General features: G+C 34.6%; 1 protein-coding gene across 4 annotated transcripts; it reads right to left on the bottom strand.

Moving 5' to 3' along the window:
• Nucleotides 1–371: 371 nt before the first annotated feature.
• On the bottom strand, nucleotides 372–17,175 carry LOC118032062 (eIF-2-alpha kinase GCN2). 4 transcript variants are annotated; one of them, XM_035036644.2, is made up of 30 exons: nucleotides 16,938–17,171; nucleotides 16,667–16,856; nucleotides 15,915–15,983; nucleotides 15,769–15,828; nucleotides 15,577–15,682; nucleotides 14,823–14,927; nucleotides 13,841–14,245; nucleotides 12,878–13,048; nucleotides 12,664–12,750; nucleotides 12,463–12,549; nucleotides 12,257–12,368; nucleotides 11,445–11,562; nucleotides 11,124–11,178; nucleotides 10,586–10,779; nucleotides 9,831–10,015; nucleotides 8,742–8,890; nucleotides 8,356–8,605; nucleotides 7,423–7,705; nucleotides 7,249–7,342; nucleotides 5,957–6,037; nucleotides 5,788–5,844; nucleotides 4,275–4,406; nucleotides 4,112–4,195; nucleotides 2,817–2,925; nucleotides 2,608–2,744; nucleotides 1,983–2,090; nucleotides 1,687–1,772; nucleotides 1,481–1,583; nucleotides 1,275–1,397; nucleotides 372–1,009 (listed from the first exon to the last, which is right to left on the bottom strand). In XM_035036644.2, the coding sequence occupies exons 2-30, from the start codon at nucleotides 16,804–16,806 to the stop codon at nucleotides 899–901; spliced, it is 3,801 nt and encodes a 1,266-aa protein (XP_034892535.1). In that variant the 5' UTR covers nucleotides 16,807–16,856; nucleotides 16,938–17,171; the 3' UTR covers nucleotides 372–898. The 4 variants fall into 4 exon arrangements, 3 of the variants coding, with proteins under 3 accessions (XP_034892535.1, XP_034892536.1, XP_073266519.1); XM_035036645.2 differs by having other exon boundaries at nucleotides 16,667–16,834; XM_073410418.1 differs by lacking the exon at nucleotides 14,823–14,927 and having other exon boundaries at nucleotides 16,938–17,172.
• Between the last annotated feature and the right edge of the window lie 109 nt (nucleotides 17,176–17,284).

Below are 17,284 nucleotides of genomic sequence, written 5' to 3'. Positions count from 1 at the left end.
TTCAGCTTAGAAGACAAATTAGGTTAAGAAAAAACTAGATGAATCTTTTCTATCAGTATGATCTTCATAACTCATTTAACTGTATTTCCTGTAATTTTTCTGTAACACTTCAGTACAGTACTGCTTTAATGCATGGATCAAAAGTCAGATCATATGCTTTGATATTTTCAACGTGCAGCCACTGATAGATTTGATTTCCAAGCACTGCGCAGTTGAAAACTAGGTATCTTTGACCATTGATCTTAAGCTCTCTATGCTACTCAAGAAATACAGGAAGAATAAGTCTTTCCTGGGCCTAATCAATGTCTAAATACTTCAAAATGAAACTCGTCCTGGGTCTGCAGGTTATTAGATTAACCCGCTAGGCTAGATTTAATAACTAGACATAAACATGTGCCCTTTTGCTTTCTCATATTTTCATAAATCAATTATCTTTTACTTTACATATCAAGTATTTCTTGTGCATTCACAATGCTTCTTGATGCCTTCCTAGTTCCTACTCCAAGAGGAATTACTATGTTGGAATATCACATATATTTACATATTTATAATGTACATCGATCTTTTGATTATGAAACTTCAAAATTGTCACTATTGAAGTGCTCGAGCGAGAAAAATCTACATCTGCAAAACTTTCTCCTGAGCAGATTGTTGAAGAAGAAAAATTTGTCTGTAATGTACTAACTGTAAATTCTGTTGTGTTGTGTAAGATAAACTTCATGATCTTTCTCTTAACTGTAAATTCTGTTGTGTTGTGTAAGATAAACTTCATGATCTTTCTCTTGGGATATTTGGAAGTTGATCTCCAGCATCTTGAATCTTTCTCGATTCTTAGAAAGTTGTGATGGATCAGAAAACAGCTAACAAAAACTAGATAAAAATTGCCTTTGATGAGCGCCTAAATCCAAACTGAGGGGTTTCTAAACAGTGTTGCCATTGCATCCAACAGAAACCTGACAAGCTTTTCTCTTGCAACCTCCTTCTCCTTCTTAAGTTCGATATGACGAACCTGGAAATATCAGTCCATGAATTAACAGTTCATCTTCACTGCATCAAGATTACTTAAACAGCTCAAAACTGGAAAAGGATAGAAGAAAAAACGCTTGAGGGTTCCCCCAAAGACTTTGGTCAAAGTTGACAGCTTATGCTAGCCAAGGCAGGTGAGGTATGCGTATCTTACAGTGTTCAAGTAATTTATATGGAACGTAGCAGTATTAGAGCATCCCCCCATATAAAATGCAGCAGAGTTCAGAACAGGTTTTGATCATTATTACCTTGACAACATCTGTTCGTGATACCCCTGCATCTGTTATGATGACAAGGCATCTTATATCATGCTCACTTGCATATTCATACTGCTCTGTAAGGCTTGGATCAGGTTGTGGGACAAACCCGGCCTGGTGATCATAGACAAACAAACGAATTAGTACAGTGCAACTAAGACATTTGAACAAGCATGGAACAGTATTTAATTTTCAACCTTAATATTCTCTTCCCATAATTCAGAAACTAATTCCATGCGCTCAACCAATAAACCTCCTCCTCCTCTTGAACAAACAAGAACAGCGGTGGCAGCTTCATTTCTGCAGTAACAAATGGCAAGACAATATCCACTCTTACGAATATAGTTAAATATTGAAACAGTAGATTGGAAAGAAAAAGAGGAGCAAATGAAGGAAACTGCACCTAACAGGCCTGAACTCTCCAGGAGAATACTGAATAATTGTCTCTAATGCAAGGCTGGTGCCAACAGCACCAGGAGGACTTGCTCTCTGAATAAAAGAAGACATAAACATTAACAAAAATGCACGCTTCACATAAGAATTATGCTTCAAAACTATAATCTATGCCACACTGGACAATATCAAGTTGTCTTATCAAAAACAGATGGCTGAACTACCCACACATGATAGATATCAGTAAATGCACAGAACTGAATGGAAAGATGAGAAAGAGGGGAAGAAATAAGGAGCATGACATACATATTCATTATCCCACATTTGATGCAGCAAATAGTCATACCGACCACCAACAGCAAGCAATGCGCCTTCATTAACTGATCCAGGATTGTTCTCCTTAGTTAAATATATCTGGGCAAGGAAATAACAACTGGTTATCAAAACTATCAGCCAAAAAAAAAATATGCATATAGTTAGTAAGTAGATATAGAGAAATCAAACAAAGAAAGTGAGTCAGGAGCTATGCCCAGGCCTAGAGCAGCTCCGCGTATCCTTTAACAACTCTCCACCAAAATGATTATATGCTTTTTCACAATTAGGCCATTGGAATTAGCTTGCAGAATAGATAGTTCAACTAGCCAAATTGGAATTAAGAGATACCATAGATTATGTGGAGCATAATTGAACTAAAAAATATGGTACGATCATACTTGGGCCAAAAGGAATCTGCATGTATCTAGGTTGAGCTATATATCATCTGGAATGATGAAAGATTCAACACAATCACTAGGCTAATAGTCACTATCTCAGAGACAGAAACACAAGATAACTATGACCAACAAGCATTAGAAAGCAGTAGTAAAAAAATATTCTGTATGAGCATATAAAATATTATACTAGTATACACGTATGACTGCAGCTAATTTACCTGAAAAAACAAATCCCTATGATAATTTTCAGTTGGTGGCATTAAAGCATTTATGTACACATGGTTCTCTATCTTCCAAACCCTCAAATGGATAAAGAGGTCTGATAGCTCATCAAGTGCCTTCCGGATACGAGTATCTGCAGTTGTATCAGAGCTAAGTAAAAGTTATATTAGATATTAGATGAGCAAAGCAGAAACACGTTTTGTACCAGCTGGCAGAGCTCCCCTTAACCGAGGAAGGGCCTGGTCTGCTGCTCCACAGAACCTCAAACCAACAGTCTGCAACCTATTCACAACAGCTTCTGCTAAATTTAGTTCCTGAAAGAGATTGAAATTGTGGGGGGGCAGTTAAATCCCTTTCAATTGTAATATTGTAGAATATGAACTGCAATATTAAAAAACATGGCTTTGCCACTGAAGATGAATATTCTGCGCATCATGGGCCTATTAATGTACCAAGCACATTCAAGTGAGCACACAAAAAGGAAAGGGATGCAAATTGCAATAACACAGCAGGATAGAATGAGAAGAAGAAAAAAATGAGACTCCAAAAAATTGAACAGAAGTCAGCAAGAAGATATGAAGCCCAAACGAGGATAGATGGACCTAGCAAAATACCTTACCAACATAACACAGTACAAAATAATACGAAGACACTGAAAGCATCAGAAGATGATTAAGCATACAAGGAAACTTTGAAATTATATGTTTACTACTCAGTCAGCAGTGTAACAAGGAGGCACCAATAATTATTTTCCATTCAGATCTAAGTTTCTTAGAGAAAAAGGAAGAAACACTTTTCATGGTGCTACATCATGTAAACCCTGACATTTTCAGCAAGCATAAAAATCAAACGGCTGAATTATATTAATAATCAAAATTCAGGAGCGCAAAATGGCTACAAAGATTATTTAAGAGGAATGAAAAACTAGAACTTAAACAAAGTCATGTGCCTTAAATAACTAATTTCAAATGGCCTAGCAAAAAGATACAAATAGGCATAAAAGCTTCTAAAAAAGAATGCTACAGTTGCTTGAATAGCGCTGCTGTATTGTCCATGACAGAGTACCCTGGAGTACTAGAGAACTGCTCCAGTTTCTCCGTAGCAAACTTTTAGTTTTTCCTTTCAGCATTAGTTCTCCATGAGCTAGCAGTATCCCTGAGTTTAACATAGACTTTCCAAAATCTCTTGGGTTCAAAAACAAAGATTTCCATCCTTCCATTCTCTATTTACCTAAATAACTTGATACAAAATGAACATTAATAAACTCAAGATACAACTTCTGGAGGGAGCCCAAACTTTGGTATTCTTCTACAAATAAGCAAGCAGATGCTATTTTCCCTAAAAGCATTCTTAACCGTGTACAAATCAAAGATAAAAAGAAAAAAACCAAAATTCCCACAGGACAATCACACGGACCAAAGGAGGATAAAAGTGATATTGGCATTGATAAATGATGGAGGGTAATAAATGTTTTAAATTGATTTGTGACATTTATCAAACCTGCAAAAGCTGACGCCTGATAACTGCCCACTTCAACTTCCGTTCAGAGGATTGGGGGCGCAAAGAACCCATCAGAGAAAGAAGCTTCATTTGAAAAGAAGCATCTGTGAGGTCATATTTGACATACCCAATAATGCATCTCATATGTAAATCAACAGAATACCTCTGCTACTTTCTGTCTATGCTCTGGCTTGATTCCTACCCAAGACCAGATAGCATCCAGTAGGTCCCCATGATTTAGATGAATATCACAAGAATCTGGGAAAAAGAAGCGAGTTACAATGTCCATTGTCACCTGAGAAATAAACAAAAAACTTTAACGAATTCAATAATGAAGCATTCTAAAAATTGTAAATACAGTGAAGAGACTAGTTAATGAAAGATATATTGCATGTAACTTTTATCAGTCACCCCATGACAATGATAGTTGTGACTTATTCTTTTTATATAAACCTTTATTTGATGCAACTTCTTGCAACAGTATGCCAGGATTGTAAAAATCCTAAAAAACTACTAGTTCTTTGTATAGAAACCTTGACGCAACCAGTTTTCAACTATCATTTTATCCTGTATTAGAAATGGTCTATGGAGGGGTATTATTGAAAAGACATTGCCAAGTCTTATGAAACCATACAGAAACTTGGTGTTTTATTAACTTTAAGAGATAGTAACCTCAGAAAAATATTATTTACACTTACCTTCATGAAGTGGGAAATTTACAAGTATTAAAAATACAAAAATGCAGAATAGCAGAATTTGAAACATTGCATGATTGCATAAAGTATTCTCTCGATCTAAATTACATAGCTTTTATTAGATAGTTTCAAAGCATCTCAGTTTCACTTTCCATAGGTTTCAAAATAAGCATCTCAGTTTCACTTTCCATAGGTTTCAAAATATGACGTAAACCTTTCACCAAAGGTGATAGTGCTGTTACTATAAGACCAAAACAAGTCAACGTTTTATCATACACAGAATAACTTTACATTTGGATGAATCCTATTATCCTAGTCACAGTTGTACAGGATGCATAGTTGTCATCAATAATTGATATTAAAAATTTTCACATTTTTACATCAGCTCCTTTCAACATGTTTTTGAAAACAGATACCCCCACCAATTCTCAGAAGACAAGTGAACAGAATAGATAAGAATTAAAACGGCATATAACTCAACTCAGCTTACTATGGACTAACAAGAGATGAGAACTTGCAAAATAAAAGAATGGGTCTTGAAAAGATACAAAATTTAACTGTCAACCCACCACCTGACACACATCCAGCCTCTTCAGATAATCTTTTTAACTAGCAAGCTAATTTTTTTAATTGTCTTTTAATCCATCTCCATCCTATATGAACTTCATCAACATTTATTTACTCTGAGAATGAAATAGAAAGTAAAAATTCTTCTAAGGTGTCATTTTATTTAATGTATACTTAACCTTGCCTCATCAATCTCCCTTTTATACTCAAAATCTCTCTATCAATTTCTTCGATTGGAAACCCTATTTCCACAAGTTCAAATAGGCAACAGAGATTTTTCTGGAGTCCCATATCAGGGACCTTGGCAGATGCTTTAGTAAAATCTCATCATTACCTCCATAAAGACAAGTTGAGTAGTTTCACAACTATCTAAAGATTATCCTGGAAAAAACCAAAAGATAAAAAGAACAGTACCTTAATAGCCTCTGCCTCTGTCAGAGCTGATGCACCTCCAATAATGTCAAAATCTCCCTATTACATAAAAAAATGCATAATATTCAGAGTTCTGACAAGCAAGTGGATGCAAAAACATTTGATCATAGATATTGCAGATGACTCGCTGGACAAAAATTAAAATCCGTACCTGGAGATAGCGATTTGGTGGTGAATGACCAATTGCTCTTCTAAAAACAGATGATATTTCATATCGTTTGAAAGATGATTTCTGTAAGAGATAAAGTACAAGAATGGTTCACTCATTCCACATTGACTTCTTTTAGAAGATTAACAATATATTAATTGAACAGTTATGCTGAGATAACAAAGAGAAGCATGTGTATGGAGATGCTTTGCTGGGATTGGATCTTGCACAGTTCATCTTCAGTGATACATCCTAACTTTTGAGAACTTGTCTGCACACAATGTCAACATGTTCTTGAACAGAACTTCATTCTACATCTACATCCCAGATTTTGTTTGTAGAAATAACAGTTGGCAATTTTACATTTCTTTTAAGCTCATGATAACAAGTCAACAGCATGCATATTTTTATCCAAGTTTATCCCTAGTAGTCCCCATCCTGATCTCACTCAAAAATGACAAAAAGGTAAGGTATGATGCTAAAATAATTTGAAAGTAACCTTTTCCTGACCATATTAAGATAACTTCTTTCATTCAGTATAAAACCCATGTAAACGTTTAGTTTTCAGTAGTACTACAACTTTAACAATGCATACATGTAAAAACAAAATAAATCCTTGCTGGTAATTATTAATTAATCTTTCTTCCCAAACAATTATAAAAAAAAATAGTGTGCCCCTCTACTATTCAATTATTCAATTCAGATTTCCTCCCAATGATTGGTAGAAACTTGTAATAATGAGTGAGAACAGTTAACATGTCAAACAAAACCCCTAAGGTTTTTTGACTATCATCCATCAGATGAGTCTCCAGCTCCAAGTACCAGGTTTATTTTGTGCAGCAAACTTTTCAAGTCTGTTCATTTCAGATGCTTTGTAAGGACGTCAAATTCCCCAAATTAAGGAAAACTTTCATTCAATAAAGAAAGAAGCAATATGCAATATGTTTATTAGGAACCATACATGAATTGGGATTTTTCAAAACCAATATCATTTCCACTCCGCATATTTTAAATTAAATAAAAAGTACTCCCTGATTTTGACCTAGATTGCTAAACCCTGGTGATGCCAACTCCCTCTAGGTAAGTCATGGTTCAGAACAGTGTGCAGCTAACGAGGAAAGTTGAGAGAACGAAGAAAAGAGAAAAAAAAAAAAAACTACAATTGAGAAAGAAAAAGGGGATAGTCTAATCAAACCATGAGAAGATAAGCAACTACCTCCTTAAACTTGGTTGCCAATTTACAATTATCATATATATGGCAAGAAATCAATGTCCAACAGTATGGAGTTTGGTACCTGGTTTGCAATAAGCCATCTAACAAAAGGCAGACGCAGCTCATGACAAAGTTCGAGCAAATCTCCCCCATGGGTCAAAAGTTTTACAGAGTTCCTTCTCATGCAAAACCATAAGTTAGAACCAGCTCTAACACTAGACAAGAAAGATGACAGAAATATTTGGGTAGAACTAACCTGTTAAATTGTGGGGAATCATCCAATAAGCGCACGGATATTATTTCCAGATGCTTTGCACAATGTTGTTTGAACACTTCTCTAACGATTTCAATAACACAATCACGGAGCTCTGTGTCTAAATCTTCAAGCTGGATACAGGAAGTATCATCTCTGGCAATCCTCAATCTACCAGCACGTTGATGTTGGTTTTTCATGCGTAACATCTCTTCATCAAAGATAGCATTCACAACTTTATCATACACACTTCTGTCTTCAGAAGTTTGCATTGTTCTTAGCATATCTGAAAACATAAGGCAAAAGGGCAATAAGTTGAACTAATTAATAAAAAGCTACATGACCACTTCAGAAGACATAAAATTCCATATTTGTCCAAAAATAAAATATGTTAAAAAAAGTGGTCCATAAAAATTCATTATAGATTCTAAATTGCTTGTAATTTCACAGAGATCACTCCCTAGCAGTAATCATACTACTTATTTGAACTTGTAAGAAAACAATTCTGGTATTAGCGCACCACTCTTAAGAGTTATACAAGTCTTTTGTGCCCCATTCATTTGGTGGAATTATGACCACAGATTTTAAATTCCTGAGAATTGAGTATCCTCTATTGTGGTACATTCTTCTTTTTCTGATAATACAATTTCATATATCTAAATACATTCCTGAAAATTCCTCAGTTTCTGTTATTTTTACAAATTCTAACATTCAATTCTTATGAAAGTCAAAAGGTACAAAAAAAAATTAGAAATAAGCTGAGAAATGCAAGTCCAAATTTTATCATCCTTTACCATGATCTCCAAGTTTCCCTTTCTTCATCTGTTAAGACAATAATTCCTACTTGTCCATCACAATACTATTGTATGTAATTTTCAAAGACACAAATGAGCAAAGGAATACATACACACAAGAATACAAAAAAAAAATACTCACTATCTAACAACTCGGATTCCATTCTTGGAGGAAATGCATGCTTTAGAAGATCGTTGGCAGATGGACGATCTGATGGACTTGGAGACATCAAGCGCCGCAACAAGGATGCTTGCTCTGGAAATTGAGCAACCCATGAGGGAGGAAGCTCTCCCTTTTGTTTCAGATCAGATAGAATAACATGTCTCTCCATGGCTGTCCCAAAAGGGTGCCAAACCTCAAAAAACACAATTCCTAAGCTGTACATGTCAGCCTGAAATGTAGATGGGTTAGCAATCTTGCAAATAATATCTGAACAAAATGTATTACATGACTGCAAAATTGGAGCTTAACTAGCATGATGACTAATGCTGACGATTAAGTTGAAGAAGCTTCCACCAAAAGTTTACCTTTTCATCAATCTTTGGCCATCCTTGCTCAATTTCAGGAGCAGTATAAAAGTAGGTTCCAACTTCACCAGTACCGTCCATTGAAACTCCAGCTGTATCTGTAGGCAAAGCTGCATCATGATCCAGCTGCTCCAATTCCAAGAACTTGGCTGAAACCACAAATCAAACGTCTGTTAGAAAATGAACAGAGATATTCCTTTTTATTTTATAATGGAATTGAGATGTTGCTTGATCATGAATCAATGCATGCCCTCATCGGTATACAGGAACCAAATTCTTAGTTGGATGTGGTGAAAGCTCCAATTATGAGTGCTTACACATGTGCACATCATGGTCATGTTAAGAACTTCAAAGAGCACCTGTGGTAAAAGCTCCAATTATGAGTGCTTGCACATTTGCACATCATGGTCAGGTTAAGAGCTTCAAAAAGCACCTCCTTTCTTATCATGTCCAATGAGACTTTGGGGGATGATAATAACACTCTAAAAATGTTTAACCAGAATCCCAATATATCACCTTTGTTTCTTATTTTTGTATCAAAATATGGGATTGTGGGAGTGTGGTAAAACTTTTTGGAGTGTTAAAATCATCTCCTTGGACATCTTTTTTTATTTGTTTTACTGTTTTTTCACTGGAGGATTTATTGCCAAACTGAAAGGCCATTACCAATGTAAAAGACAAAAACATTTCCCTCCTAGAATCAAAGTTATAACATGAAATATTAGAATTTTCTGGTGTTAATTGTACATTATAAACACTTGCGATAAAAATCTGGGTCTTGATTGACCAATTTTGAGTATTTAAACTAAATATGAGTCTGAAGAAATTTTTAATTTTTTAAAAAAAATGTGATTAGAATTCTCTTCAACTTTCTAGCACCAAGTAGTTCTTGGTAACTTTGTAGCCATTTTATAAAATAATCCAAAATTGTAGATTGGTGCAATCCAATTAGCTTCTTTGCAATTCATTTCATCTTTTTGGCACATCATATATTCAAGAGAAATACTCACAATTGCAACCGACATAATTAATTAAATAGACAATAAACTCTAGTACTTGCAGAGAAAGAGAATTGCTCCTGGATCTTACCGAGACCAAAATCTCCAATTTTAATATCATTCCGAGCATCAAAAAATATGTTATTAGGGGTCAAGTCTCGATGAATGATTCCTTGTGCATGGATGTGTGCCAAGCCTTCCACAATTTGCCGACATAAATGCCATGCTAAGTCTTTGTCAAAATGATTGTATGATTCAAAAACCTGGCGGAGAGTCCTTCCAAAATCGAAAGCAATGAAAAAAAAGAAAAGAATGGAGCAAGGTCAATAAAATAAGTGAAAACAGTAATAAAACATGCAATAAAGCTCTTTAGTTTCATAAATTTATAGGATAAGAAGAATAAAGCAATAGTATTCCTCACAATTATGGCAAAAAGAAAAATCAGAACTCAAAAGCAGTTGATAACTTGAAGAAAGTGATTTGCTATTCAAACTGCATAAACAAAAACAAGAAGAAGAAGAAGAAGAAGACGTTACAACAAAAGATTAACAACTATATGACTTCAAGATGAAAAATAAGTAAATTTATGGAAAGTCTGTATGAATTATAGACTTCCTTTTATATTCATTGCATGGATAAAAGGGATAAAATAATCATATGCTCAAAGACATTTTTGCATTTCATGCAATTTTTTCACTGCAAATTCATGAAAGTTTATTTTGTTCTTCTCATTTAAAACAAAGGAGAAACTAACCTACAAAAATGAATGATGAAAAATCATCTAAAGAATACTACAAAGGATACAAAACAAGGCAGGAAAAAATTGAAGTGAAGAAACCACGATACCTGGGGCAAAATTCCATTTGAATGTACAGATAAGTTGATTCGAGCTTATTCTCTTGCCCAACACCAGCAGTGCTTGCACCCTTGTAGCTGAATGTGGAGCTTGCACCCTTGTAGCTGAATGTGGAGCTTGCAGCAGTAGTAGAACCCCAAGTGGAGTCACCAAAAATACCAACAACTCCTGTTTCAAACCATGCCTGGGATGTTTCACAAATATCACAATCATCATACAGGCCTGAAAAATATAACAGCATTTTTTCCTGAACCTTACATTTCTATAGCCAAAACTAAAAGTATGTCACTTTCAGAAGCTGTATAACCTCTTTGCCATAGAAAATATAAGCAGCATGCTGAATTAACACATCCTTTAAATTTCAGAAAAACTCGTAACAATCTCATATCATTCTACAAGTGACCAGTGACTGTCTTATACATTTTACATGTATGAATATCTTGACATGCTACACTTAACCAACAAAGACATGATTGTGATTCTTTCCTACTCAATAATCCACAGAACAAGCAGAAAAGAAAGTTATACCTGATAGTATCGGACAACATGCTGATGCTGCAAACGTGAAAGGGTGGCTACTTCCCTAAGTACCTCGCGATGGTTGGCACAAATCTTAAATTAAAATCAAACATAAAAAAGAAAATGTACTGCAAACTTCAAGCAAATTTTACATGATCAGAACACAAAATCAAGTTTCCACTCCATTTTTAATTTGGAAAAAAAAACAGAGGGAGTTCTATTGCACCAAAAGAGAATGATGTTTCTAGGGAGTCAAAAGAAAAGAAGACATGTTGGCATTCAATAAACCTTGAGCACTGACTTCCACTGCATAATCTAAAATAAATTTACCTCAAGATTCGGTCATTAACAGGTAGGGTTTTGTCCTTGAGGCGAATTTTCTTCACCGCATACTGCCTTCCATCAAGCTTATTTTTGCACAATACAACATGGCCAAAACCACCATGACCTGTTATCATTCATAAAGGAAACTCTAAGTAAAGCATAAATATGGTATCAACTGAACTTATGGCCACAAAAAAGGTATATTGCAGTTTTGTAATGTCAAAAAACTTTGTTGACGAATTGATGCACACAGGAGTAACACAAGGACAGCAAGCACAAAGAAAGACAGAATTTTGCCGAAAAGGGATCACACAAAAACCCTGATTCAAAACCTTATTCAACTCCTTAAATAAACCCAAAAACCAACCTAAACAAACCAGTAAACCTAAAAATAAAGGAAAAGTAATAAAAGTCCTAAACAAACTAGGAAAAATAAAGTTATTAAGCATATTATTTAATTTCCTAAACAAAATAGGAAATAATAAAAATAATTTTCCTTAATAACGTCCTGTGTCACAATTGTAATGTCAAAGCATTCAGTCACAACAATGCCATGAAGACTTGAACATGAAGTTTCATAAAGAAGCATCTAGTAAATCAGTAATTAAATTTTCAAGTACATAAAAGTCTTGGTCAAATAGTAAAAACACATTTATAAGCAAGCATCTTCATAAAGTACCTATTTGTCAGCACCTAACATTCCACCTTTCTATGATCTCACATAGACATATGTATATATATCCACAAAGAATTCAATCAGTATCTAAATAAACTCATAGAAACACTTGCACACACGCAGATATGGAGGATTATAATACCAAGGGGTTGCAGCTCTTCAAAGTCATTCAGATATCGAGAGCTTGGGAGAGATGCACTAGCCCCTCCTAAATCAGAAGTAGGTTTCCAAAACTGAGATACTCTAGATGAGACCTAGATAAAATTAATAGAACAGACAACAATGTGAAGAACAACTTGAAATTTGTTTCCAGTTGTCAAAAAAACAAAGACAGAGAGAGTGGTGAACCGTATGTTGATGGAAAACATGATCAAATGTCTTGTTAAACGTTGAGGATGGTTTAGAAGCTAATTCCCGTACTGACTCAGGAATTATCTGCACCAGGTTATCCATCATCAGAGAACATATTTAAGAAAACTTACTTTTCCCAGACAACAAAAATGACTTCGTTTCTTTCTGCAAGACAGGAAGACATATCAGATTACATACACCTAAGTTGCAGAGTTCGGTGGTTATTTGAGGCAGAGAATCAACCAATTCTCCTTTTGAGGCACAAGCAAGATGAAGAAGATGAACCTAACAAAGAAGCAATATCAGTCCATAATTGAAGTGGAAAGGAATAACCAGTCCAGACTCTTCAAACAGAAAAGGTAAGGAGAAAATATGAAGAGTATGATTCTTATCCCAATAATAAATGAAGTACCATTATAAGATCCTTTTCAATATTTTGAGATGCTTGATTAAACCCTAAGGAATTCAATGACAGTGATTCCCAAGGCTCACTTTCAAAATCTTCATCATCATTGCTATTGTCACCATCGTCCTGGTCATCATTGTCTTTTGACCCATAGCCATGCTCCTCGAGAAAAATACCCTATACAAGTATGCAGTATCTTTGTCAGTGAATATTACAATACAAATTTGACCTTGAATTTGAAGAATGATGACAAATAATGGTAGTTACTATTTCTTCAAAATTGGTGGTATGTTTGTCATACATTCTTTATTACGGCACAACAATTGAACTACTTTGTGAAAATCCATGGTTTATTCAGGCATATTTATGAAATGCACAAACAATTACCTTTTCTATTTTCATCAAGCTCTTCTCCATTTTCAATCAAAAGCTGAATTGTACTTTTTGCCCAGAATTTCAAAAGTTGAGTCTTGGTAACCTAGGATTTTTATATTTTCAGTGCTTATTTTACAAAACCTGTCCATCAAGGATGGTTTAACCCCTTTACAATTAAAGTCTTTTCATAAGCAATCTAAATCTACTGGAAAGGCAACAAAGGAGGTGCCACCCACCCATTCACAAAGCATTAAAGCTGCACAAAAAATAAAAGGAGAGCAGTGAATATACTCTCTGATTTTGACCCATGCATAATCAATAATAACTATAATGAAGAGCCCAGTGAATATCTGAAAGCTAAGAAAATTGACAGCACTTCCTTAACCACCTCATTGTTTTAACAATTTGGTGTTGGTTATTATACACATTTAGAAATGATATGTCCAAAGAAGAGCATTAAAAGGGTGGAAATATCGAGTTTATATGAAGAACAATGGAATCACAGGCAACACAAACTTAAAAAATCAAGAAGTTAACACTCAAAAGGTAGGGGAAAAAAACAAAAACAAAAAAAACATGTTCAATATTATTCACCTGCTTCTCCCCTTTCATGACAATTCCTGCCAATTCCTCCACTAGAGATCTACTTGAATTAGAAGTAGATAGGCCCTTATTTTCATATTCACTTTCTTCTTCAAGGGTATCCAACTTGGCAATAGGGGAAACCAACAGACCTTGCTTTGCCTCTTTGACTGTCATTGGCTTTGTAATCTTATCAAGTTTCTTCTCCTGTACCTCATATCCAACTTCTGAATGGTCTAACACGTGGGATTTTAATTCATCCACAGCAAGACCCCAATGCCATGACTCTCCACAGCCACTGAAGAGGTCTATGAAACCATAAACAAAAGGTCCCCTGGATGAGCAGCTCTTGTTACTAGAAACTGCAATGTCCTTCTGAAACAGCTGAATGCTGCTATTGATGGATGAGCACAAAACCTACAGAAGAAATTAATAAATTAGAGCACATGTAAACAAATAGAGAACATAAAGAATGAACAATAACATAAAAAATTACAGGATACATGACACTGCTATGACACTTTTTTTCTTTTGGACCTTCATCCCACCCCTTCCCCTTAAATCACCATTGTGTTTGACTTTGTTATTAAGTTATTAAGTGTTGCTTTCTAATCTTCACTCTATGCTATAGTTCCACCCAAAAGGAACACTCCTCAACTCTTTACATAAAATGAAGACCTAGAAATTAAAAACAAAATTTTCTAATCTGAAAACATAAGAAATATAGGACAGCCATATGGTAAATAATATCAATTCCCCAAGTCTCCGATCATGACAAAGATTAAGAAAACACCAAACCAGAAAATGCTGATAAACAGACATTGATTCATGGAATAATCATGACACAAGAAGAGCCAAAACTAACAAATCAAAAACTGAAATATATGGCTTTGCAAGTGAAAGCATGGAAGCAAACTAATGAATTGATAATAACTATATGGATATTGATTAAAAAAATTGGGAAGACAAGAGGCAATTCCATGTCATAGCTTACAGGTTCAGGTGCTGGAACCAGTGGAGCTATTTCTGAGAGGAACTCTTGAGCAGCCTCCACCAAATTGAAAATCATTACTCGTCCTTCTCGGGCATTAGAATTTGCCTTAATCGAAAGAGATTTGCAGTAAGAGAAAGGCAATTCAATTCAACCCAATAAAGTGAAATGCTGGAAGCAAAAACATAAATGTGTATTTATATCAATAAAATTAAGTACATGATAATGCATGTATATGTATGCGAAATTTAGAATAGTTACTTAAATAAATTTGAATTTATTTGAGTAAAAAATTGAAATGTTGGAAGCAAAAACATAAATTTGAATTTCAAGTTTTAAGTTAACAAAGTCATTAACTAACCCTTTGCTAAAATATCAAAGAATCACACAACCCAAAAACTTATCTTGTAAGGTGAAGATCAGAGGTAGGCTTTAATATCTTTAGCATGCCTCATGCTGAAGCACATTAACCACAAAATTTGACTAGGCAAAGGCCTACCACCCCATTGTGTTGAATAATAAGTAGATAAATGAAGAGGGTTTGAGGATTTGAAATCCTGACCACTAGGTCAAAGAGGCTATCATACCCTGTGAAAGAACCCTTGATCCAAAAACTAAAGCTATTCGGTGAAGTAAAGGATCGGCTTTACTATCTTTAGAAAATAAACGTGAAGGCAGCAAAAAAGATGCATTCAGGATTGCAGATTATGTGCATGATAGTATATTGCCAATCAAGCTCAAATTAGCCATCCTTTACCTGGTCATTTAGGAGGGAGAGAAGATTATCTGCATCACATTTTGTCAAACCTTTTTCAGGAGTAATCTGCAACCTTGGACACTTGTCTGGGTATCCAGGCAAGCACCTGATTAATAAGTTAAAGTAAAAAGGTATGAGAAGACATATGTGTTAACATTAAACAAAAATAACAGTAACCAGTGGATCACCAACCTGACTGAAAGCAGAGCTGAAACATCTAGATCCTCATAGCCCATATCTTTTGAGTAAGGCCTGCTCAAATTCAAACATAGCAAAACACAATCAAGACGAATCATATTTCATGTAAAAGTTAGAAAAAATAATGAGATAAAATGAACCTGAGCTTTATGGTGATTTGTGGAGGCGAGTCTGAAATGATCTGGCAATCTTCTTGAAATATTGCATTCCTAAATGCATAAAAGATTAGAATAAAACACAAAGACACAAGTGTGAAAAGTAAATCCTTATATAAAATGAAAGCAAAAGTGGGCACAACCTGGACAAAATTCTGATCGTATTATGGTCATCAAAGGAATACTTTAAATATAGGAAAAGTTTAAAGGTTAAAGCTTTTCTTCGATTTGCAAAGAATGCCATAGGCCATCATCAAAAGGTATTATTTGAATTAAAAGCATCCCGAAAAATATGAATGAATAAGTAGAATCTGTCCTCGGATGCTCTTTAAATCCAAACACTAACAATTTCAATGCACCAAAGGTCCAAAACCATCTCAATTACAATTGTAATGATCCTCAAGTGAATATACGATTCCAAAACCTATTCAAATTCGTCAGCAAAATATATTATTATTTGTCGTCTGAGCCCATATATATGGTATATCCCATTAGAAACCAAGTCTAAATTTCAAGTATTTTTAAGGCAGTGAAGATCACCAACTTGTAGCCTTACACCCTTCCATTCCAAAAACAACATGCTGAAATTCAAACTTTTGAACCAAACCACCAAGCACACCAAAGCATCTTCCTTTGGCTTCCAAAATCAAAATATGAATTAGAAAAAACAATGATCTAGTAGAAATGAATATATCACTAAACAATTCCATTCAAAAATCCAGACAAAAACCACTTACAAGGCAGTAATCTCTTCAGCAAGAAGCTCATTATCATCTAATGCATTATAGGAATGATCTTTTGATTGAGACCTTCCTTTGCTTCTCCTTCCACTCCCTCCTCCTCCTCCTTTCTTCTTCTTCTTTGAACTATGACCCATTCTTCAAAATCCCACAAACCCTTTTCACCTTGTAATCAGAAAGATTCAATCTTTCAACCAAAAATGTAAAGACATCAATGAATTTTCATAAACCCGGAAACCAAAATGCCTTAAAATCTCTAAAAATATACCTGTTTTTTCTGTCATAAAAAACCCATGAAGCCACCAAAGTTTCCTCCTTTTAAAAGTAAAAATATATATATAATTTGTTTGAAATCAAAAGAGATTGCTTAAATTAATTTGTGCTATGAAAAAGTGGTATTTTGGGGTGATTTAAAGAATTGAAGTTTGATTTATATACGTTACAGCTGTATTGGTGGGAGCTTGGAGGCTGGTTTTTCTAGGCACTAGAATTTGATTTGTTGGATTCTCATATTTTATTTATTTATTTACTTATTCATTTTTAGACAGCATAATGCATGTTTGTTAGATTCTCATATTTTATTTATTTATTTATTTATTGATTAATCAATCTCTG

This window comes from Populus alba, chromosome 7 (assembly GCF_005239225.2).
Source record: "Populus alba chromosome 7, ASM523922v2, whole genome shotgun sequence".
In the NCBI taxonomy this organism is placed as follows: domain Eukaryota; kingdom Viridiplantae; phylum Streptophyta; class Magnoliopsida; order Malpighiales; family Salicaceae; genus Populus; species Populus alba.
This window is presented reverse-complemented; position numbering and strand designations above follow the sequence as displayed.